The 22,745-nt window shown below is 31.5% G+C and overlaps 6 protein-coding genes and 2 long non-coding RNA genes across 8 annotated transcripts; 5 read left to right on the top strand and 3 right to left on the bottom strand.

Moving 5' to 3' along the window:
- Positions 1 to 317: 317 nt before the first annotated feature.
- Positions 318 to 7,384, top strand: LOC121115375 (putative transferase CAF17 homolog, mitochondrial). The gene is made up of 2 exons (XM_040709595.1): positions 318 to 470; positions 6,719 to 7,384. Exons 1-2 carry the CDS (start codon positions 318 to 320, stop codon positions 7,382 to 7,384), a joined length of 819 nt encoding a protein of 272 aa, XP_040565529.1.
- Ppat-Dpck (Bifunctional Phosphopantetheine adenylyltransferase - Dephospho-CoA kinase) lies at positions 4,975 to 10,646 on the top strand. The gene is made up of 4 exons (XM_040709339.2): positions 4,975 to 5,199; positions 7,680 to 8,128; positions 8,307 to 9,160; positions 9,246 to 10,646. Exons 2-4 carry the CDS (start codon positions 7,681 to 7,683, stop codon positions 9,528 to 9,530), a joined length of 1,587 nt encoding a protein of 528 aa, XP_040565273.1. The 5' UTR covers positions 4,975 to 5,199; position 7,680; the 3' UTR covers positions 9,531 to 10,646.
- Coq9 (ubiquinone biosynthesis protein COQ9, mitochondrial) lies at positions 9,643 to 10,646 on the top strand. The gene has a single exon (XM_040709343.1). It carries the CDS (start codon positions 9,643 to 9,645, stop codon positions 10,408 to 10,410), a length of 768 nt encoding a protein of 255 aa, XP_040565277.1. The 3' UTR covers positions 10,411 to 10,646.
- On the top strand, positions 10,646 to 12,049 carry qm (geranylgeranyl pyrophosphate synthase quemao). The gene is made up of 3 exons (XM_040709341.1): positions 10,646 to 10,898; positions 10,956 to 11,397; positions 11,455 to 12,049. The coding sequence occupies exons 1-3, from the start codon at positions 10,646 to 10,648 to the stop codon at positions 11,681 to 11,683; spliced, it is 924 nt and encodes a 307-aa protein (XP_040565275.1). The 3' UTR covers positions 11,684 to 12,049.
- Positions 12,050 to 12,674: 625 nt separating this feature from the next.
- Positions 12,675 to 14,008, bottom strand: LOC121115158 (cell growth regulator with RING finger domain protein 1). The gene is made up of 2 exons (XM_040709342.2): positions 13,663 to 14,008; positions 12,675 to 13,414 (listed from the first exon to the last, which is right to left on the bottom strand). The coding sequence occupies exons 1-2, from the start codon at positions 13,890 to 13,892 to the stop codon at positions 12,799 to 12,801; spliced, it is 846 nt and encodes a 281-aa protein (XP_040565276.1). The 5' UTR covers positions 13,893 to 14,008; the 3' UTR covers positions 12,675 to 12,798.
- A 412-nt stretch (positions 14,009 to 14,420) lies between these two features.
- Positions 14,421 to 15,990, bottom strand: Rtc1 (RNA terminal phosphate cyclase 1). Its single transcript, XM_040709340.2, has 2 exons — positions 15,526 to 15,990; positions 14,421 to 15,464 (listed from the first exon to the last, which is right to left on the bottom strand). The coding sequence occupies exons 1-2, from the start codon at positions 15,903 to 15,905 to the stop codon at positions 14,732 to 14,734; spliced, it is 1,113 nt and encodes a 370-aa protein (XP_040565274.1). The 5' UTR covers positions 15,906 to 15,990; the 3' UTR covers positions 14,421 to 14,731.
- LOC139905012 (uncharacterized) lies at positions 15,822 to 16,196 on the top strand. The gene is made up of 2 exons (XR_011779435.1): positions 15,822 to 15,956; positions 16,016 to 16,196. It is a non-coding gene; the product is annotated as an uncharacterized lncRNA (long non-coding RNA).
- A 5,906-nt stretch (positions 16,197 to 22,102) lies between these two features.
- Positions 22,103 to 22,385, bottom strand: LOC121115154 (uncharacterized). The gene is made up of 2 exons (XR_011779434.1): positions 22,355 to 22,385; positions 22,103 to 22,296 (listed from the first exon to the last, which is right to left on the bottom strand). It is a non-coding gene; the product is annotated as an uncharacterized lncRNA (long non-coding RNA).
- Positions 22,386 to 22,745: the final 360 nt, after the last annotated feature.

Raw genomic sequence — 22,745 nt, 5'->3', positions numbered from 1 at the left:
TGATTTTATACTTCGTCAAGTATTACACAACAGTAGGTGCTTGCTTATTTTCGTTAACAATCGACCAGAGATTTTCCTTCATCAGAGCCATTCGACATTGAATCTTCCAACTAACTAGTTTTGGATCGGTTCTAGGACTGATGTCCTAATCAGTCCCCCCCTTCTGTATTTTTTTACAGTAATATACAGGGTACGGTTTTACAATTAAGATTTTTTTAAACCGGTTTTTTGGGAACCCTTAGTCTTACAGCTTTAAAAACTAGTTTATCAGATTCAGTAGACAATTTTGTATAAGTTTTGTTAACAAAACGTTGAAAATGTCCTCCGAGTACCCCCGTCGTGCAGCGATCATTGTCGCCCTCCGTACAGGCTGTGTGCCCAAAGAGATCCTCGACTTTCTCAAGTTGTCATCTGCTACCATGTACAAAGTCGTAAAGGAGTTCAAGGAGTCTGGAGGGATGGGAACACCAGTAAGGAAGAAGGTAGATCGATCTACCTACAAAATTGGCTTTCGGACAATTTGGAGATGTTCTGGTCTAAGGAAATGTGGCTCCCCAGACTGTTAACCTTTGGACTATTTCGTGTTGGGTGTCTTAGAGAGGGAGTCCAACAAGTGTGCTCACAACAATTTGGCTTCCCTGAGAGCCTCCGTTATTGAGGATGTGAACAATATGAATAAAGATCACCTGATCAAGGCGTGCAGCAGGTTCTGCACCAGGTTGGAGTCCGTGGTTGAGGGTGGTTGGATTTAATGATTAGGTTCATGGAGGATCCCTACGTTTGTATATAAATGGATTTTTAAATATCTCTACTAATTGAAGAAATAAAAAGGTCCTGGTCTTGAAAATTCTTAATTGTAAAGCTGCACCCTGTATATTATATAAGCCCAGAGGGATCAACAAGAAATTTATTCCTGTCCTTATTGGAAACGGAGCATAAGTATAAAAAGGTTTATTACTTTGTGTATTTATTAAAAATAATAAATTATGAAATAGCCATAACCCAATGTTTATAATGACATATTTTATATGTCCCAGCCAAAGGTGAAAATCCAGTGTGGAATGGGCATGTTAAAAAAAGAAACCGAATATTAACATGGCAACCCTAACAATTTGAAGAATGTTTTAGAGGGGAGAAAGAATCATGCTCATGACGTTTCATTAGATCAGCTGTGACAAGAGAGGGAGAAAAAAAGGATATAAATAACAAAATTTGCTACTATCAATTTGATTTCGATCCCTAATTCTACTTTGAGTCCAACAAGGACTTACAATTATACCTCTGCAACAAATCCTCTGATTTATGCTCCGTCTTTTATGAGCACACACGAACGTTCAAACAGGGTTTGAATATAATTGAATCTAGATAGGAAAGGACGTTTACTACTAAGGAATTAAATAATAATGACAACTGCTAAGGAAATAAAATTCATTCTTTATGCCAAGGTTAATAGAAATACAAGGTTATAACGCCTGTATGACTGATGTTTGACTTCCACCACGCTTTTAAAAATGGACGTCATAGTGTATGAGGGGTTGCATGTTTTCTCAAAATCTGTGTTTCTTATCCAACAAGCGGTACCATACATAAAATTGAACATTCTAACAATAGAGACCTCATAGACTATGAGTGGTTGCATTTTTTGTCAAAATCTGCCTATCTTGCTTTGGAGACGGTACGATACATCAAATTGAAAATTCTAGCAAGCCCAATTATATGATGGTCTAAGATTGTATTTCTATCAACCTTGCTTTATACTACCAATTATAAACTATCGGGCCAACTAAAAAACACATCGGATTTACATGGACTGTCCCAGTCATAACATGTCAAGCGAGGTGAGGGAATCGAAAGCTGACAGCAAAGTACCCAATGTCTTTTGTTGTGAGCTGTCGATTCCCTCATCTCACTTGATAAGTCAGGGCTATTTCAAAATGTATTCTTTTCGATAATTACACAAAGTTATAAGCTATTCCGTACTTATGCTCTGTTTCCAAAAGAATAGGAATACAATTTCTTGTTGATACTTTGTCGTTTATATAATATTCTATATATTGGCCATTTTATTATTCATATGAAGAAAGTTTGGCTAACTACCAGATGATTTCGGGCCTTTTTTCTGTTTCTTTGGAGGAAAGGTTGGGTGATACAATAAAGGTAACGACGAGCCTATTGTAAACATAAGATATATTGTCTATAAAAACAGATTATGATTAAACTTAAATTATTGAAATGACGTAGTTACTATCTACGTCATTTCAGCTGATGAAGTTTCCAAAAAGAACGCAATAAGTACCGGTCTTAGGGCTGACATATTTTATTAGAACCGCACTGATAGGGCTGCAGTCTTTTTCAATTTTTTTACACTTATACTAACTACTGGAATATTATTGTATTCAGCAAAATATGCAGAGTGATAGTGATACTTCACTCTTTGCAGTTTGTTAGTTTTCGGGATATTTTTGGGCTATAAATTGAGCTATACATATTTAGACTACTTTTTATATTGCACAAAATTTTTATGTATCATAAAAGTGAATATATTTGCTTCTTTTAGAACAAAACCACAACACTTAGAAAAATTAGAATCAGAATAGTTTTTTATATTGAAATGGCCAATCTTTAAATTCAAGTACAATTAACCATTGCAACATTGCATAAACAACTTTCTTTTCATAGGCAAAGTCTGTTTTCATCAGTCATATTGATGAGGATTAATTATTGCATAAGCTTAGTATGAACAATTTGTTAGTTAGATTATATTTATTAGTTTCAGCAGATGAATAACGAACAAAGTGCTGACAGTAGTATCATTTCTGGAAATCTAAAACATGTGGCAGCACTGTGGCAATAACCTCATTATAGATTGAAAACGTTTCATTGAATGTTTAAACGTGTTCAAAACGTTTTAAAACAAACACATTTGAAAGGGTTTCAAATGTGATTGTATCCACTATATACGCTTGAATCAAATAAGTAAATAAAATATATTTCTATTAAAATAACATAGTAACTGTTCTTTATTAACTAATTATATACGAAAACCTGAAGATTTTATAAACTAAAACCCAATAACCTAAGATGAACCCCAAGATTGGGGAGGGGTCACTGGCAGCTTGTGTTGTATATACTTAATACAGTCGGTCCTTCGGATTGTCAATAGTAGAACTGACAAAAAAAAAAGAAAAAAAGTTTTTGACGTCACCAAGAACCGAACTTAATAAGTGTTTAGTAGGAAAGAGTGTTAAAATCAAATTCAATTTTAGCTTTACTTTTGGGATGCATGAACATCTTTGAAGCACTTTATAGAAAAAATTTTCTTCTTTCCGGCCAAAATTTAAAAAATCAAAATTTAGAAGAAGTTGAACTTGTTTGTGAACTTTTACCTTTTATATGACCTCGAAACTGTATTTTATTAGTTTAAAATGTTACATAACTACTGCTTTAAGTATAAAATCATAAATAATCATGAAATTCGCAACTTATTACTTTGAAAATAGTAATAAAAAATACACATTCATGGGTGAAAAAGTAATTCTTGAGGAACCAGGGGGAGTTCTAACTAAAATACTATTGTCATGTAAAAAGTTGGGCTACCCCCCTATTTTAGAGACTGATATGCTGTACTGAACTGGACCGGACCGTGTTAGAACTAGAAGGAACTGCAGTCTTGAGTCACTCATAATTAATTAGGTCACTTGTATATTTTTCTTTATTATTTTACAATAATTACACTTGACATCAATCATGTCTTTTTTCCTGAAGAGTTTTTTGAGTTTACATTTATCCAATATATAATACTGAGCATAAATAATAATACAAATCTTATTATATCGTAATCTAATATTATACATTGAAATTTAATGATTCAAATAGAAGACAAAAAGTTTAGTTATTTATTCATCTAAAATAATATTGTTTCAAATGCGATATTTGTTAAGCAGTACAACCGTCCTTGGCTACGGCAACAGTTGCAGCATTTGATGATTCGCATTCAAATGCCTTTTTTTACCTAGGCACAACTTTATTCTTGTTTAATTTTTCTTACTTATACATTTATAAATTACATTTTTTAATTTTATTAAATCATGGGAATTGGTAAAGGAGTCTTCGTATTTCTGCATTTATAAAGCATGCTTGCTATTTTTATAATGGTAAAATTAATAATTTTTTGATGGGGGGCTTCATCTATATTAGACAGGCTAATATAGATCAAGGTAAATGTATTTCTATTAACCTTGATATAGATCAGACGAAAATGATTTACCCTTAATGTAACTTTGTATCTCTCAAACAATATCTCTGACACTCGACTCCTTATCCATTTAATACCCTTACAGTTTGGAAAAAATATTACCAGAATGGCCTTTAATTAGATTTCAACAATTGAAAATATATGTAGGGGTATTGTTTTAAAATTTGGCGAGTTATAGTTATCCCAGCTTAGAGTAATTGAGCCAAAGGGCTGCAACTCTGCTCAGCCTTCCCTACGACTATAAATTGGAGAAAAATATTTCAGCATTGCAAGAAAAATTATATTCCTGTTATGATAAAAAATATTTTTATCTATTTTCAATTGATATTATCCGTCAATATTTATATACTGTAATAATATTACAAATTATTAGAACAAAATTATATGTTCCTTCACTACAAATATCAAATACAATAGGAGTACGCATTGGTAATAAATACTGATCATTTTAACCCAGCGAGATAAGTGATAACTGATAACACATTAATAATAATATATCCTGTCTAAATATTTTCATAAGTGGATGTTTTAAACATGAATAGAACAAATACTTATATAATATTATTACACGTATCCGAAATACGCTAAATTAATCATAATGATAATGAAAGATATAACATAATTTACATAATATATATTTATAAAAAACACAGCTGTAAAGAGGGAGGGCTATGAGTTCCGCAACAGTTGAAATGACGTCATCATCATTTCTATTGAATGAAAGAATAATTTTGTAGTTGATCATGTTGTCGAAGAAAATAGCCTTGAGGTATCGCAGCGTTTTACGACTCAAGGGCCCAGATAGTCTAAATCTTTTGCAAGGGCTTGTCACTCCCAATATTTTAAAGAAGACTTCAGCCTACGGCTATGCGTTGGATGTGAGAGGCCGAATCTTGTTTGATTTTTTCTTTCATTCTCTTCAAGGATCTTCCCGAGGCGACGACGTAAGATGGGATTTTTAATTTTCTAAACTTGATTCTCAAAGAGTAAAAACTCCCTCCTATTCTTTCCATGTGTTTTTAATTATAATTAAACCAACTTTGATGTAATATATTCTATGAACCAATAGCCCGTCAACATAAAACCAAACTAAAAGGATATTTCTCAAAATTGAGTGTGAATTACATTTGTATTCTTCAACGACGAATTATCCTCAATTTCTATTACAAATTGATTGATCTTATTGTTGAAAAGGGCCACATCGGGCACAATTCAAGTTTCTTAAGTCAAATATAGGTTCACAACTATTGCTAAAATTCTTGTGTATCTTAACCCCTCCCAGAAATTTGAATACAAAGCCTATAATTGACTTAAACATGCCCTGGAATTATTGAGTTGTATGTACATATTTATGAAGAAAAAAAACTGAGATTTTCTCTTTTAAATGTATTCTTGAACGAATTATCGTCAGTTTCCATCATCAAATTAGTTTTATTCGCCCTTGGTTTGACCCGCAAACTACACTTAAAGTAGGCTAAATTCCTCATGACAATGAAAAAATGAGAAATTGATATATTTTATGGTTGAAAAGGGAGATATCAGGGCCAATATAAGTCAAATCAATTAAAGATTATAAACTATTGCTAAAATTCTTGCATATCTTACTTCATCTCATAAATTGGAATACAAAGCCTATAATTGACTCAAATATATATATGAAATATTTGGCTGTATGTAGTGGTAACTTAGGTAATATGAGACACTTTTACAAAGCTCCTATATTTTTTAATCTATCATAGTCATGTAGCTAGAACCTTCAGAGTAGATGCACCTTCATGTCGTGGATTAAAAATTATGCTACTTATCTCCAACACACAACAATAAAATTAGAACCCTTTTTGGAAAACCAGTAATAGGCCCATTTTACAGAAAGCTCATGGTAATACAGATCACCAGAGTTGTCCCAGGACTGGATGACCTTATGACAATATCAGAAACATCCACAAAGTCATGGACCATATTACCCCAATTAGTGTGTTCCATACACACTACTCCACAGAGGAATTTCATATATATTATTATGTTGCTAAAAATGTATAATCTTAGAAATTAATGCTTAGTAACACATCAGCTTCCACATTGTATTCTATATTTACTATTTTATCCTTGTGTTTACAACAAATTTAATCCACTATTAGAAAGTCATTGAAAAAATTAAAAAATATGTGAAAAATTGTTTAATAATAAATACATACATTCTTCACATGGGGGGGGCACGATTACCTTGCATGCAATATGGCTTAAAGATGTCATTTAATGTCACATATCAAACGAAAGTAACTCTAGAATAAATAGTAAAGTGTATATTAGAGTGTATTATATTACCTAGGAGCCCATATTACTCCAGTTGCCCCATATTTAAAGTAGAAAAATAAATTGGGATTTTCTTTGTTTTGTTCAAGATTATTTTTATGTTGACACACTACATATATTGTCTGAAATGAGGGATTTTCATTTTTTAAGGATAATTCGAATTCTTATGCATTGGATCTGGACTCTGACTCCACAACTGAGCTCGCACTAAAACACTTTAAACAGCATCGCCTCCGTAAAAAAGTAGAACTTAATGTGGATCATTCACTAGGCGTTTTTGTTAGTTCAAAACCAGAGGAGTTACTTATCCAAGATCCTAGAACAGAAAATACAAATATACATTTATTTAGAGGACTTTTAAACCACCTTGACAACGATTCACGTGAAGAAGATGCCGAAATATACAATGAGATGCGCTTACAGCATGGTTGGGCCGAAGGAAGGAATGAAATACCTCCTGGAATGTGTTTTCCGCTGGAATATAATGGTGATATACTTCCAGGAGAGGCAATATCCTTCAATAAAGGCTGCTATGTTGGACAAGAGCTAACGGCAAGAACACATCATACTGGTGTAATTAGAAAAAGGATTATGCCTTTATTGTTTGATAAGCAATGCTCTGATGGTGTTGCATTGGATTCGCCTCTAAAGAACACAAATGGAAAAAGTGTTGGAAAATTGCGCTCAGAAATATCTCCGTCTGGAAGAGCATTAGGGCTTGTACGAATCAAAGATGTGTTGGAATCTCCCAAATTTGAATGTAATGGGCTTGTTTGTAGAGCCGAAATCCCATCTTGGTGGCCAGAATTATATTAAGAACTTTTATTATCAATCTTAGTATGGAATTTATGTTTGTTATCCTAGTAATGGATCTAATGATTTGAATGTAATTTGAAAAGAGTTTGGTGTGACGGTATGATCTTTCATCGCGTTGTATTTTCAATTATTAATTTGAATTACATAATGGCTAAGTGTAAATTTATAAATTTACATATAAATATTTCGAGGAAGTGATTTACTTATTTAGAAAATATAATTTAATTTGTAATTGTAAATAAAGTATTGTGTAGCTATATTATTAGTTAATAACTTGCCTAAATTCATTTTTCAGCATGTGCTCTAATGGTATTTTCGTTTTAACGAGTCCATTTCAACAAATATTGACACGTTATAAAGCCTCACTTCCAGAGTTGTTGAGGCATTCTGAGGGCCTTCTTTACGTTCATCTTCTTCCAGGAGTCAACACGTGGCCCCCAAAACGATTGCCTATTCAAATGTCGGATTATGCCAGTGTTATACGCCGAATATATTCACATACAATAACTGTTTCTCCAAACTTGGACGTCCGTGTTCTTCTAAATGGAATAAAGCCTAACCTTAATCCCATACACTTAAAGTTAGCTCATCCTGTCAAAAATGTGTTTTTTGAAAAATCATCTTTTGGTAGAGTTGTTCATGGCTATATGAATGGAATTCCTGAAAATCAAAATATTAATAGAATTATCTTAACTAAGGATATGGAAGAGACTGTGAATGAGGATCAGAGCAGTGCTCATTCTGGTTTACAAGGGAATGCATTAACTTTTTTACTGACTTTTTCATTTCAAAAATTAAAGTTATCATTTTTATTTAACTATAAGTACTTAAGGAACAATCTTTTACCTAAATTATTATGATTTTTTTTTAGAAAAAAGTACATACTTGTAGAAAAGTTAATGTATTTCCAAATTTAATATAGATAGTAAATTGAAATACGATAAATTGTACGAACATGTCGTATTAGGGGGCACGTTTGATCGTCTACATTCTGGTCATAAAATTTTACTGTCTGAAGCAATTTTGAGAACAAAGAAAACTCTTACTATTGGCGTTACCGGCGATATAATGACTCAATCAAAAATTTTAAGCGAACTTATTCAGCCTCTCCATGTCAGGATAAAAAATGTTTCTGACTTTGTGAGAGATCAAGACACTTTTTTAAAATATGACATAATTGAGATCAACGATCCATTTGGACCGTCTATAACGAATCCAGATTTTGAGCTAATCATTGCTAGTCAAGAAACTGAGAAGGGCTGCCTCAAAATAAATGAAATAAGAAAGGATTCAAAGTTGAACGAAATGGATATTGCTATCATTTCGATTTTAGAGGATCCTATACATGAAATATACGAGGAAGATAAGGTATCCTCCTCTTCTGCGAGAATGAGATTGTTAGGAGAAGAAATTAAGCCAACATCTCCTGGTATAAGCGAGCCATATATAATTGGCTTAACTGGAGGAAGTGCCTCTGGGAAGACAAGTATTGCAAATTTTTTGAAGGAAGAATATAGTGATATGGTTGGTGTTGTGGATTGCGACAAGCTTGGCCATTTGGCCTATTTGAAGGGAACTAAGTGCTACCACGAAGTTATAGATGCATTTGGAGAAGATGTTGTGAATAAGGAAACTCGGGAAATTGATCGACAGATTTTGGGTTCTAAAGTATTCAAAGATCCTTCTAATAAAGAAAAGCTTGAGAGGATCGTTTGGCCATACATTCTTGAACAAACAGCCGAAAATATCAAAAAATTTAAGGAGCAAGGGAAAAAGGTAATTAATTAGCTCTCTTAATGATATATTTTAATAATATTTGGTCTATTGAATCATTTATCTTTCATATTTTATTTTTTTCAAGGTCGTGATATTAGATGCTGCAGTTTTGATATCTGCTAATTGGCATCATATTTGCTCTCAAATATGGGTTTCTATGGTACCCAGAAGTGAAGCAGTAAAGCGTATTGTACAAAGAGATGGGAAAACGGAAGAAGAAGCGGGTCGTCGTATTGATTCGCAATTGACAAATAAAAAGCTGGTGTCTCATGCTCATGTCGTATTTTGTTCACTATGGGACGTCTCTTTCACTCGAAAACAAGTTTCAAAAGCCATAGACAGACTTTTAAATAAATTTGAACTTACTTAAAAGTATAATGAATATACATAAAAAATGTCTTACTTCAGTCACCTCCAGACCATTACTTATTTTACCTATTTAACATTTAAATTATGTTATTTTTTACAGAAACTGACTCGTAATGATTCGTAATCCTCGTTTTTTTCGCTCTTTAATTGGACCTTCTTCCAGATTTCGATTTTGTCATAAAGATGTTAATGAAACCAAATTTGCCAATACAAATACTAGTAATGCTCAAAATGTTGACGATGCAGATGAAGAAATGAGATATAAAATACTTGATGCGAGTCTAAATCATGTTCCTAAACTAGGTTGGAGCTATGAATCCGTACATGCCGGTATTCAAGAACTAGGATATCCTTCTACTATGTCTGGAATTATTCAAAATCCCGGAATTGAACTTATTCACCATCACGTTGAGCAATCAAACAACAAAATCGAAAAAGTTATGAGATTAAATGTCAAAAATAATATAAGAACAGATACTCAGTCCTTTTTAAAAAGAAGTATCGAGACTCGTCTTCGAATGAATATCCCTTATGCAACCAGGTGGTCTGAAGCTCTTGCTATAATGACTGTGGAGTCGCCATGTAAATCTTTTCATTATAGTCTTGATCTTATGGATATTTTCTGTAACGTTATGGGGGATAAATCAGTGGACTTTAACTGGTATTCTAAAAGGTTATCTCTTGGTTTATTATATAAGTCAACAGAAATGGCCATGATAAATGATACATCACCTGATTATTTCGATACATGGATGTTTTTAGAAAGGCGTATACAAGACATTGAAAAAGTAGAAAGTGTTACTTCTGGGATTTGTAATATTCCAGATGCCGTTTTTGGAGTAGCTTCTACTGTTAGAAATATGATTGGACTCAGAAAATAAAGCAAAATGATGGTTATTATAATTCAAACTTATTATCTTCACTGACTCTCGTTGAATTTAATACTTTAGTAATTAACTTAAATATTATCTTCAAAAGATACAAAATATCTATTCATTTATATGGTTTAAATATTATTACTTGTATGATTTGTGAAAATTACACTTGAATATGATCTGAATTACAGTCTGTTGTGAAAATAAGACAAAAATTTAATTTGTTTGATTTATATTTTAGATGAACCTCCAACACTCTAACATTCCATTTAGCAAAGACTGTGATGAAAAGGAAGATAAACTCTTGTTAGAGCCTTATACATATTTACTCCAAGCAAAGGGTAAGAATATAAGGAAAAAAATGCTTACGGCATTCAACAAATGGCTGAATATTCCCACCGACAAACTAAATAAAATTATCGAGATTATTCAAATCCTTCATAACGCGAGTCTTCTTCTAGATGATATTGAAGATAATGGAATTCTTCGAAGAGGTTGTAATTGGCTGTGTTCATACTTTTATTTGAGTTCATATTTTTATTCTGCTTAAGGTATCCCGACATCTCATAAAATATATGGTGAACCTCGTACTATAAATTGTGCAAATTATGCAATGTTTATTGCATTGGAAAGAGTTATCGAGCTTAATCATCCTTTAGCTTCTAAGATATTCTCTGAACAGCTTATAGAACTTCATCGTGGGCAAGGCATGGAAATTTATTGGAGGGATAGCTATCAGTGTCCTACAGAGGAAGAGTATCGTAAAATGAGTATCCGGAAAACTGGAGGGTTATTTGCACTTGGAGTTAGACTCATGCAACTTTTTTCAGAAAGTAAAAGCAATTATCTGGAACTAGTCGATCTACTTGGTCTTTATTTTCAAGTACGTGATGATTATGCTGGTTTGGTGATGAGCGAGTATCATTTCTCCAAGGGCTTCGCTGAGGATTTGACTGAAGGAAAATTCAGTTTCCTTTTTGTGCATGCCATAAAGTATTAAAAATTAGTATAATTTTTTAAAATCCAAATCCTCGCCTTTTTTTTTTCCAGGACCAATGAAGAGGATAATCAAATAATAAATATTCTTCGCAAGCGCACCACAGAAGATTCTATCAAAAAACACTGTATTCACTTATTAGAACAATGTGGGTCCTTTGAGTACACGAAGAATGTTTTAAAAGATCTTGATAGTAAAGCTCGAACTGAAGTTCATCGTCTGGGTGGAAATCCTCTCCTGGATGCTCTATTAGATGAGCTCATGAATTGGGATAATAAATGATTTTTTTATGTTGATTTTGATACTAAATCACTTCATCTATTTATATTTTTTATGATATTTAATTAAACTTCTGCGATTGCCTATAATTTTTTTATATTTTTGTAGGAATGTTCAAATGGTCTCAAATAGATTAAATATTACTATGTCAAACGTATTAAATATGCCCTCGACAGACTGTATGATTCATGACCAAATGGGCTTATTTTTTTCAATTTTGTTTTATTTTATAATCTGTTCATTTTCAACGCTTAATTTTTAGAGTATTCTGATATTGTTTAATTATATATTTAACAATTGCGATCTTGTTACTCTCGCTAAATATGAATCCTGAATAAGCAATGCCAAATAAATGTTGTTGTTTTTCTCTTTCTGGAATTTGCTTTTTTATAATGCCTTGGGAATTGTTATTGCATCTTCGAAATGGGAATTACTGTTGTTTTCACACAAGATTAATACAATTGAGTGGTTATTATAAAGAATACCTTTTATGTCTATGATCTCTTAGAGCTGTTTTTTATTTATGATTTTTTTATCTTATGCAAATAAAAAAAACAAAATGGTTTGTGAAAGATTAATGATCAATTTTTGGTTTTATAAGAATTAATATTTGCATATAATTAAATATAGAATTTGAAATAAATTAATTGGCTTTTGGCGCGTTAACTCTATTTACTTTCACGTTAAATTAAGAAAGTATATATTTTAGATCGTTATGATTCATTGAAAAATACAATTGCTTTCTTAGTATAATTAAGTTAATAATCAAGTTTGTAAACGGATCTACGAATAATTCACTAATATCAAATATTCTTTTGTAAGTAGTGTAAAAAAAGAGAAGAATAAAATTTATAATTCTAATACGTATTAACAAGAAATTATTCTTCATAATTTGGACCACTTTTTTTCCTTCTTGATTGTGAGTCAAAGACAATATTAGGATCCCTAAAATTCAAAGCCTTAACTAAATGAAATAAAGAAAATAGAGACTAAATTATATCTAAACGAATGAATTAAAGTACTTAAACATGAACATTGACCATAATTAATTCCTTAACAATTATACAAAAAATGAATATACATAATATTATGTTCGTAATCTATACGATTTTCAATCACTATTTTTGACTTTGGCTTGCTTCGTCCCCAACGAGAAAATACGAATGAATAAATGTTCGACACATGGGACATTTATTTTTGATTCTTTTAAAGCAATCAGAGCAGCTACATGCGTGTCGACAAGGTAGAAATGCTCGAGTAATGGGATTTTCTTGACAAACAACACATTCTCCATTATCTTGACTGAATAGAGGACGCATATCAACGGATCTTCCGTCCCAAAACTTTATATAAAAATTTAAAATACGACTAGGGATTTGTAAAACATCATCTTGGATGTGAACGACATGAATATATGCATTATTCGAAAGTGAAATAACGACAATCAAAGGGTAATAATTCCGTGGTAAAGGCTCTTCCTTATCCCAGGTTGTACAATCCTCAGATATGGAAAAAATAGAACTATCATCAGTCTTATCAAAGCTTGAGCTGAAGTTGTGTATGGATTCACCAAATAATAAAGAGCGCGTTGAACTATCGGAAAATGTTCTTATAAGCCAATCTTTAGGAGCTCGAAGCACATGATGAAATGTAGCGATAGGTACTCTCCAATAAAATCCCAATTCCGCATTGTCAAGGGTGTATGAGTCCTTGAACTCTAGTTTAAATTTCATTCTGGGTTTAAGCGAAGAATTACAACTAGTTTAATACTTAAAGAGTTCTCGATCCATAACATGTTTCCCAACAATGAATGGTCAATCATTTAATTTAATGATACTTTATAAATTTAATTGTACAAAAAAATAAATATGTAATTTAAAAAATTGATTTTGAAAGTAAAAATTGCTCCAACGTTTCAATTATTTTATCATTAAATTCCATTAAAACCCCCCAAAAAACATATCTTTGAATATTAAACTAGCCTTTTATCAGAATGAGAATTTAAGCTCAAATTTAGAGGCAAAGATAATTTATTTAAAAGATTTAATGGAGGATTGTAATCAACGCGCGTAAGAGCAGTTCCAGAGTCATACAAAAGATCCTGTCGTAGGCATTTTGTTAAAAACAACACGGTGAGAGCAGCCATGACTAAAACCGTCATTACGGAGACGCCCGTGGATATCTCCGCTGCCCAGACCATATATGATGACATCCTTTATCACTCAAAAATTTACTTGAATTCCCATTGACTTAAATAGTATGTACGGAGCAATCAAAAACTAAAGAACTGTCAAAACAGCAAATACGTACGTACTTGCTTCTCATAATTTTATCTTTTCTAATACAGCGACACCTACTGACGTCACTCCCAACTAATATTCAATAATAAATCAACGGAATCCATTTATTACTTTGTAAAAGCAATAAAAATTGCTCAAGCATCCTAGTAGTACAGGAATACATAATTAATTTTCATTGTAAGCTCCACTTATTTGCCTGATTATAATTACCCTCCTTCTCCATAAGTTTAAATTGATCATATTAAATAGAGTAATAAAATTACTTATATATAAAGATATAGCAATGTAATTAGACCAGATTAAGACATTAAAAGAACTAATGAAACTTTAACAGCGGCAATTAATCTATTATTGTAAATATTCATTACATTTTTAACAGAATATGAGTAATATTTAATCAAAATCTAGCGTTATCTTTCAATGAATTAAATTAAGAAGTGTTATGAGGCAATCATTGTATTTAGATAGTTATCAAATTTTACAAGACATCTTCAAATAAATTACATATTACAATTATTGTAAGTATATAGTTCGATTGCCATGATAGTAAGGACCAACATGATTCGAAAAACGAGGAGCTTGATAAGGAGATAGAAACAAAAATCATTAAAAATGTAGATTTAGAATCATACGTCATATATTATAGTTCCTTGGATAAAGATAACAATTGCCTAGAAAATTATTCTTAAGTAAGAAACGAAACTCCTCATGAGACGATGCATTTAAGAATATGTAATTATAAACTTAATTATTATGTAGTCCTTTTGGCAATATTTGAGAATCCAGTTCCAACACAAGTCAGTACAACTTTGTCAGCTCCCATTTTTAAATCCTCACTTTCCTCATCTTCAAAAGTTTCTAATTTGAATGTCATTTGAAAAAAGTCTCTTAAATGCCTCAAAAAATGCACTGTATAGTCTGAGAGAGGCCCAGTAACAATTTTAGAGACGTCTCGCTGACTCAAACTCATGAGTAATAACGCCAATGTTTGACTAGTAGAATCCACACATCCACCTCGAAAAATTTCTTCGAGCAGAGCATGAGCACCTTCAATGCCCAAATCTTCAGGCACAGTGGGCTTATTATCTTCACCAGCACTGGACGTCACTTCAGCAGTAAGAATAGTTCCCGTATTAGTTTCAGCTTGTAATACAATACCAAAGCCGGGAGAAGAGCCGGACTTGTTCCCCGTTAGGTGATCCGTATTAATATACACATCTGGAATGAATTTTAAACAAATACTTTTCGCAGATTCAACCAATCTGTTGGAGACTGCTGGAGAGACGCGAGTCGCCCATGCAACGCCTCGTATTCTTTTTATTTTCCCTTGATCCGTGAATTGTATGGATTTAAGTTTTTTGCGAATGGGTAATTTAAAGAGAACTTGACCTCCTCCTTTGGGATATGCTCCTCGTTTCTCAACTTTGATTTCGATTCCGTGATCAATGAGAAGGAATTTTTTAAGGACGGGAAGCGCGGATGACCTACAAATATAAAACATATGAATTATTAATAATGATTGCGTAGGTAGCCAATTAATATGACCTTAATAAGTCAGGAGAGGGATCTGAGGGATGATTGGTCACACCCCTCAGAGTAAGTTCTAAAGGATTTTTACAAAATATCCCCAACATAAGTAATGGCTCCAAGTAATATCCAACTCCACGCTCCGCACATGTGTCGTGAACAATTTTCCCTCCGGTTAGGAGTCCGGGTCGATATGTCAGAGCCGTTCCTGTCTCATTCACTTCAAACTTGGATCCATTTGTGAGTTTGTCGAAAAGACGTATTAAATTAGCCTCAAATTCCTTGAGACCCGGCGCGTCTTCATCAGAACGAATATTTCGGATACGAACAGATCTGCCACTGAGTGTGGAAAGAACCAACCTTGTTCTTAATTGGTAACATCCTTCATATTCTAACATTGTACAACGATTCTTGAAGAATCAAGAGTGTGATCGGCCACGCTTCTAACAGTTAATGTTTATTTTGAGGTAAACGTGAATCAAAATAATAAATATTTATATTTTGTTAGGATTAGTGATGAAACGGTTCTTTTCCAACAACTTCACATTAGCTAAAAGACTCTTATATGAATTACTTCTCTAGCTAAATTACCTCGACTTTGTTTCATAATTAATTATATATATTGATAATTTATATAATCCAATATCACAAATATTTTACACCAGGAATATATTTTTAAGTGAATTACATGATTTTTTTGGGGGGGGACTTTTTAACAATTTTGACTGAAAAGTTTTTTTTTTTACGAATGCTAAATTTGTCATATATTTTTGTTTATTTAAATTTAAACAAAAATTATTATCGATAAAAATTTTTAGACAAAAGGAATTTTTATTATTATTTTTTTTAAAGCCAGAAATTGATATTTTTTTTCTAGAAAATTATGACATATAAACTTTTTTAGACAATATGAATTTTTTTTATTGTGATAAATATAAAAATTCTGGAAAAGTGGGCGAGGCAATAGCCCCTATGTTCCACCGCTACTGTTTTGTTCACACAAAGTCTTAGTAGCTTTTTCTTACGTAATTTCGAATCTAGGACAACAATGCCGAAATTGTTTGCATGTTTTGCAAATTAGATATGATGATGTCATCAGGATTTTTTTGTTGGCTGTTAATAAAGGACTTAAGGAAAAGAGAGGACAAACAAAAAATCAACAACAAAAATATAAAAGAAAGAAATAAGGTCATCTACAGCTATTGCACCGACTGATATTAATTGTTATTCTCTCATGATTTTTTATAAAATAGTTGTTAATATTTTTTAATTATCTATATTAAAGAATTTTTTCTTTTTTAAATAAATATAAAGTATACATATAATCAAATATGGCCAATTATCAAGAAATGTGTTGCACAATTTCATGAATACTTGCACTTCTGCTAGCCCGTACATTGTTCCTCCTTACTCTGTTCGTCTCTTTCGATAAAGTTTTGCAAACATATTAACGCGAACTTGGCAATATTTTTAATAATTTTAGTCTTAATATTATGACAATCGGGTAGGGATATATTTGTTATTTATTTTTCAATTATATCTTGCAGGATTTTTGTTATATTTTTTAAATCATTAATTTTTTTAGTTTTAATAAAGTTGCGAAATCGCTTCTCGGCTGCAATGAATATACTTTCAAAGATTTCCTTGATACAGCGGCATAAAGATTGGCCGGTATAATTTTTTAGAAGGAGCTTTGATCATTAGGCCACCATCATTAGTATCCAAAATAACAAAACTGTGACAATCCGAATAAACAAACTGATATATCTTAATTTGGTTTAAAATATAGCCTGTAATATAATATAAAACATAAGTTTGTTGTTCAGACAACACAGTATCTTCTTTTAGCTGAGGAGTTAGTTCTTGAAGAAAAGATGGATTATCCGGTTCGTCAGGTTTATTCCTTCCTTCTTTTAAATCATCTAAGAAATCGATTAGATATTTGCCATCACCATATTGATAATTGGAATATCACTTTTCCTTCATGAACTGACTTAAAGCAATTACTCTTAGATTGTTTTGAGCCTACAATGATGTTGGAGTTGGGTTCTTGTACCTAATAATGCTGAATATATTTTCCACGTCATCTTGAGTAAATCTTCCAGTTAAAAGGAATGAAAATCCTTCATCAACGAGTTCCTTGTGCAACAGAAGGATGGAAGTTGTGGACAAAATGATACCAGTTTGCCATGGCTTCCAAAAATCTTTTTCCCCTACATGACATTGACGAATGACTTCGATTACCTTTTTTAAAGTCTGAATAGCTTTATTATATTTGTCAAGATTTGTATGACTTAAAGCCATCATCGGTGATTGAAAGGTCATGAGTTCGAACCAGGAACGAATCAGATCAATAAATTCTGCCATTAATAAGATTGACCCATCAGACTCCTGGATTGTCGAATATGTCAGGCCCTCACTTGTTGCATGGGGGAAAAAGTTATTGCATCAGCAACATTCATTTTTGAAAAGTGGCTGGGGTTTATGACACTTTCAGAAAGCTTTGGAACAATTTTCAATTCCTGAACTTTTTCTAACTCTACCAGTTTTTGAAGATGTTTTACAGAAACAATATGGTTTCATAAATGTCTTCCTTCCCCAAAAAATGATGGCAAAATAATTTCAATATTTTTTACTAAAGATGTTCGAAGATTTTTTAGTTAATAATAATTATTCCTTCGATGTCAATAATATTCAAGCTACCACCGAAGAAGAAGCTGATAAAACAGTTTAATTTAGTTTATTAATAGAGGAGGACTTATTACCCCTTCTAATGTGCTCTTTTGTCAATTTGCTACATAAACAACTTCCTAAGTAGCATTTGAAGATCCGAGATTAAATCAAAAAGTTGTTCAACTCTTCATCTGCTACTAATATTTTCAATTGTACGATGATCCAAAGAATTAATGGCGATGAAAGTGTATTCTGACTGCTAAAATAAAAAAAATATTAATCTGGTTACTAGTACCAGGATTTATTGAGGAAGATTCCCTGCAAAGTTTTCAATGTCAATATCAGGAACTTTGTAAGTTCAAGAAATGATTATTTTGAAGCGGAAAAAAGAATCAACATCATATCAACGATGAACAGCTGCTAAATTATCATCTGTGTCTTCCGAAAAAGAACTTTATTTGAATATTTTATGTATTATTTGAATACATTCCACATTTTCATTAAGATTAATATTTGTTATTCATTTTTTTTATCATTGATTATGCAGAATGACACCTTACGTTGTATTATTAAAAGGTCTCAATCTAAGGGAATAAATATATAAAAAAATACTGCTCAAACATATAACATTTGGTTATTCATATATTTTTGATGATATTTCAGCACTATTGACTTTATTAATCTCTTTTTTGTTTTTGGTACTACACTTGAACAGGTTAAAAATCGGCGTGTATCCCAGTCTATAGCTATCCTTGGGTATAACCTTTTATTTCTATTAACCTTGGATCAGAGGAATGATATAATTTATAAATTCTTCAACTCAGAAAGCTAACTTGGTCTATTTTAAAAATGCCAATGGAAAATCAAGATCAATCATAGGCACCTCAAGAAGTTCATAATTCTTGTAGACTAGTTTTAAGTCAATGGACCATGGGAAAACAGAATAAGATACCATTTGGTTAGAACCAAAAAAGATCATTCCTCTTATATAAAATGAAAATATTTAAATCTAGGTATTAATTTAATTAATAACATTTCCTAATCATTCATACTTACTTTGATATATGTATTTGATGACCAAAATAGATATCTTATTTTTAGAAAATCAAAGGTTTAAAATTATAACACATATATTCTGAAATTGGAAAAAATAAAACATAATTGGTATCCATTGAAACATTAAAAAATAAACACATAAAAAAATTTGTAAAGAAGATTTTCAAATGAGACGTCAAACAGGATCTGCTTGAAAATTTACAGTTGAGTTTGTGTAAACATTTTGATCTTCGCCTCTGAATCATCAAATGCTAAGTAATAACATACATTAGTTAAAATCTTCACTGAATTCCCAATCGTATGACGAGTCATTTGTGAGAAACAACAATTAGTAACATTTAAAATATACACAAATTCAATAATAGTATAGCTATTTTACCTCCTTCTGAACTGTTACTCCACCTATTGTTCAATGGCAAACCTGCTTTAAAATGACTTATATACTACAAGCTTTTATTGTTAAATAAGGTTGCCCTCAATGATCTAGGAACAATATTATTTTAAATATTGTTAGTTCAGATTGTGCTTATTTATGCTTATATAGAAATTGCCTGATGTCCTTAATGATGATTTTTGATTATTTTATGGTATACCTGAGAATATTATTTTTGAAAGAAGTCTCAATCCGGTTCAAAATAATACTGTATTCCATATTTTATAGAAATTATATAAATCCCAAAGCCAATAATTTTTTTCTGCTATTATGTGAAATTTATTAATCATAGAATGATAAAAATATCATAGATATATTAAAAGCAATACCAAATTGCAATTTTGAAAACAGTATCTAATTAATTATTATTTTTTTCCACGAGAAGATATATAAATATATGTTTTGCTGCTACAAGTTCAAATATTGTTATTTCAGATAATTTAAAATCATAAACTATACATGACAATGATCTAGAAGTATCTAATCTCTAAAGTATTTTTCATTCAACCTTCTTATATTATTAATAAATTTCTTGGTCATTTGTATTTTATTTTGTCGTGATTTTGTCATCCTTTTCATAAGATCAGAATAGTCTCAACAAATACTTCTCCACGTATGTACTTTAATAATCCAAACTTATTTTCCTATATATGTGGTTGTAACCCAAATATTTGGAAGACGTTGGATCTAGGACTGGAAAATCTGCATTTCTGGATCTCTTGTCTATATTTTTCTGTTTTTTTACCCCCTCTCGACGGCGTTGCGTGAAGATTTTATGCACATTAGTTCCGTGCATTTACAGACAGTGATGGTTTATCATTATCCAATGACTACGACTACCATATATACACACCAAGGTTATTTCTATTAACCTTGATACACACTATATAACTACAATAACTATAAAAAATATCTTGTACATTAGGGGGGGGGGACCACTCCTAAAGCTAGGATGAGTATAAATAAGTCTGAATATCATTAATTTTATCAACATTTTAGTAAAATAAAATATAAATTAGTTACAAATATGAAAAATACTAGATATATAGACCTCAAGCTATGCACTTAAATTCTGAGACTTATTAAGAAATAATAAGTCATACAATCAGTTATTATAAAATAAATATATATATTTCATCGAACTCATTTTTTCTCAGATCTCAACTTCTTTACCTTATCCGAAATTATTTTTATTTCCCTTTTTGCATGTCTCTTTCGTTTTCATGAATTATGTTATATTAATTTTGCTCATGATATTAAATAACTTAAATAAACCATGCCTCAAATATTTTTGAACGGATGACCATTCTCACATTGTCGGCCAAAAAAAACAAAAAAACTAGACTTCTTTTTTAAGTGCTGAATGAAACTTTCAACAAAGAAATTTCGTTGGTTGAAATGATTTAAAAGTACTTTTATTTCAATACATTGAAAAATAGATACATAAAATTTTCAGGCTTCCTGAATCAATATAAATAGATCCTCTCGAGATATTTCTGATAAAATCCTTATGTTATTCAAGGGTGTGGTTATTGATTTCGTCAAACAGAGATAGCATTGAAAAATAGGTTACATTCATGAGTTGTCCTCTTCACTTATTAAATGACCAATCTCATTTTGCTAAACTTGAAGTGAAGTGAAGATAATCGTACATATTTTTCTGTTTAGAGGAACTGCCTCACACTCGTGTAATAGTTGCATCCACTACTATATCGATAGAAACCAAACTTTCGTTCCAATGGGCCTGACTGAATTTGTCCAGTTAAAACATGACTAAAATTTTATTGAAAATTAAATATTGAGTCAAGTGCATCATAGCAGAAGTTGTTTGGATTCATGTTAAAAATGTCTCAGCACTAAAACAAATTTCTTTTGATGAGTTAGTTCGAAAATTCTCCAAACAATTAATAATTTTTTTGCAAAGAATTCTTTAGTTCAAAATTAAATGGTGTTATTGGTTCACGATTGGGATCTTTCTTTTTCAAAGGCATGTAGTTGAATAAATTCCACCAGCGCCTAATAAGCTTAACAAAGTTTGCTGTTGTTTGGAATTCAGGGTAACCATTCTTTGCATAAAATTCAAGACCATAAATGGTACTCTCATGGAAGAAGGCATCTGCTAGGTTGACATTTATTTTTTTTTTTCAATCGGGTTATGGTTAAGAACTTTGTCATTCAATTTGTGTGCATACTTCACAGGTCGAGGTTTTGTTTCCTCTAGATGAAACTCGAACTTTTTTAAATGGATAAATTCAGCAATAATTTCTTCACCATAAAACGAAGGGCATTTTAAAAACTTTCTTCCCAATAAGTTGTTGTATATGCTCTGAATCAGATAGCAAAATAACTTTTTTTCACTATTACAAGGGTTGACTATATCCATATCAAATGTGCTGTTGCAAAGCTCTTGAGTGTAGAATTTTCTGTTTCCTGAATTACTTTTACAACTTAGTAATAATCTTCTCATAATTTTACAATCTAATTTTGTCAAAGGTACCATTGCAATAGTGTCTTCATATTTGTTACTTAAGCTCTTGATCATCACACAAGCTAAAGTCTGGGTTGTTGTATCCCCTCCTTGTTCAATGCCGTCAAATTCCCCTCCTGTATACTCAAAAACTTTTGGCCTGAAATGAAAAAGCTATAAATTTGGTATTGAAGTGCCTTGAATTTCTTGCAGCTTACCCAATTATTTCATCCATAATAATGGTTAAAAAAGTAACGATTATTGACTTTGTTCCACATATTTGACGGTTTGATGACTAAGTCCTGTTATCGACTGAAAAGCAGCTTGAGAGCTTTTTAAAATTGAATAGATTAATCAAATTCTATATGAGTTTGTACAAAGATGTTGATGGCATTTTTGTCTAAATAAGAGCCATTGCTGAAAATTAAAAGCGTTACATTTATTATGAATTAAATTAACAACCTATTTACCAAGAACGTGCTTTGGGAAGACTAAAATTTTTATGTTCTCTTTTGAAAAACAAAATTAATCTGCTCACTAAAAAAGTAACGATGGAATTTAAGCTGCTATCGATATTTTCCAAATTTATTATCAATAAGTCAATGGAAC

The sequence above is a fragment of the Lepeophtheirus salmonis genome, chromosome 3 (assembly GCF_016086655.4).
Source record: "Lepeophtheirus salmonis chromosome 3, UVic_Lsal_1.4, whole genome shotgun sequence".
Lineage (NCBI taxonomy): Eukaryota > Metazoa > Arthropoda > Copepoda > Siphonostomatoida > Caligidae > Lepeophtheirus > Lepeophtheirus salmonis.
This window is presented reverse-complemented; position numbering and strand designations above follow the sequence as displayed.

Bases quoted from the DNA above. Each gene is read 5' to 3' on its own strand.
- qm (XM_040709341.1), top strand. From the start codon at position 10,646: ATGAACCTCCAACACTCTAACATTCCATTTAGCAAAGACTGTGATGAA. The intron at 10,899-10,955 runs GTTGTAATTGGC...ATTCTGCTTAAG, and splicing joins TAATGGAATTCTTCGAAGAG to GTATCCCGACATCTCATAAA. The intron at 11,398-11,454 runs GTATTAAAAATT...TTTTTTTTCCAG, and splicing joins CTTTTTGTGCATGCCATAAA to GACCAATGAAGAGGATAATC.
- LOC121115375 (XM_040709595.1), top strand. From the start codon at position 318: ATGTCCTCCGAGTACCCCCGTCGTGCAGCGATCATTGTCGCCCTCCGT. The intron at 471-6,718 runs GTAAGGAAGAAG...TCATTTTTTAAG, and splicing joins CTGGAGGGATGGGAACACCA to GATAATTCGAATTCTTATGC.
- Ppat-Dpck (XM_040709339.2), top strand. From the start codon at position 7,681: ATGTGCTCTAATGGTATTTTCGTTTTAACGAGTCCATTTCAACAAATA. The intron at 8,129-8,306 runs GTTTACAAGGGA...AATTTAATATAG, and splicing joins TCAGAGCAGTGCTCATTCTG to ATAGTAAATTGAAATACGAT. The intron at 9,161-9,245 runs GTAATTAATTAG...ATTTTTTTCAAG, and splicing joins TTAAGGAGCAAGGGAAAAAG to GTCGTGATATTAGATGCTGC.
- Coq9 (XM_040709343.1), top strand. From the start codon at position 9,643: ATGATTCGTAATCCTCGTTTTTTTCGCTCTTTAATTGGACCTTCTTCC.
- Rtc1 (XM_040709340.2), bottom strand. From the start codon at position 15,905: ATGTTAGAATATGAAGGATGTTACCAATTAAGAACAAGGTTGGTTCTT. The intron at 15,465-15,525 runs GTCATATTAATT...TTATATTTGTAG, and splicing joins CCCTCTCCTGACTTATTAAG to GTCATCCGCGCTTCCCGTCC.
- LOC121115158 (XM_040709342.2), bottom strand. From the start codon at position 13,892: ATGTCATCATATATGGTCTGGGCAGCGGAGATATCCACGGGCGTCTCC. The intron at 13,415-13,662 runs GCTAGTTTAATA...GCTTAAACCCAG, and splicing joins AATTCTCATTCTGATAAAAG to AATGAAATTTAAACTAGAGT.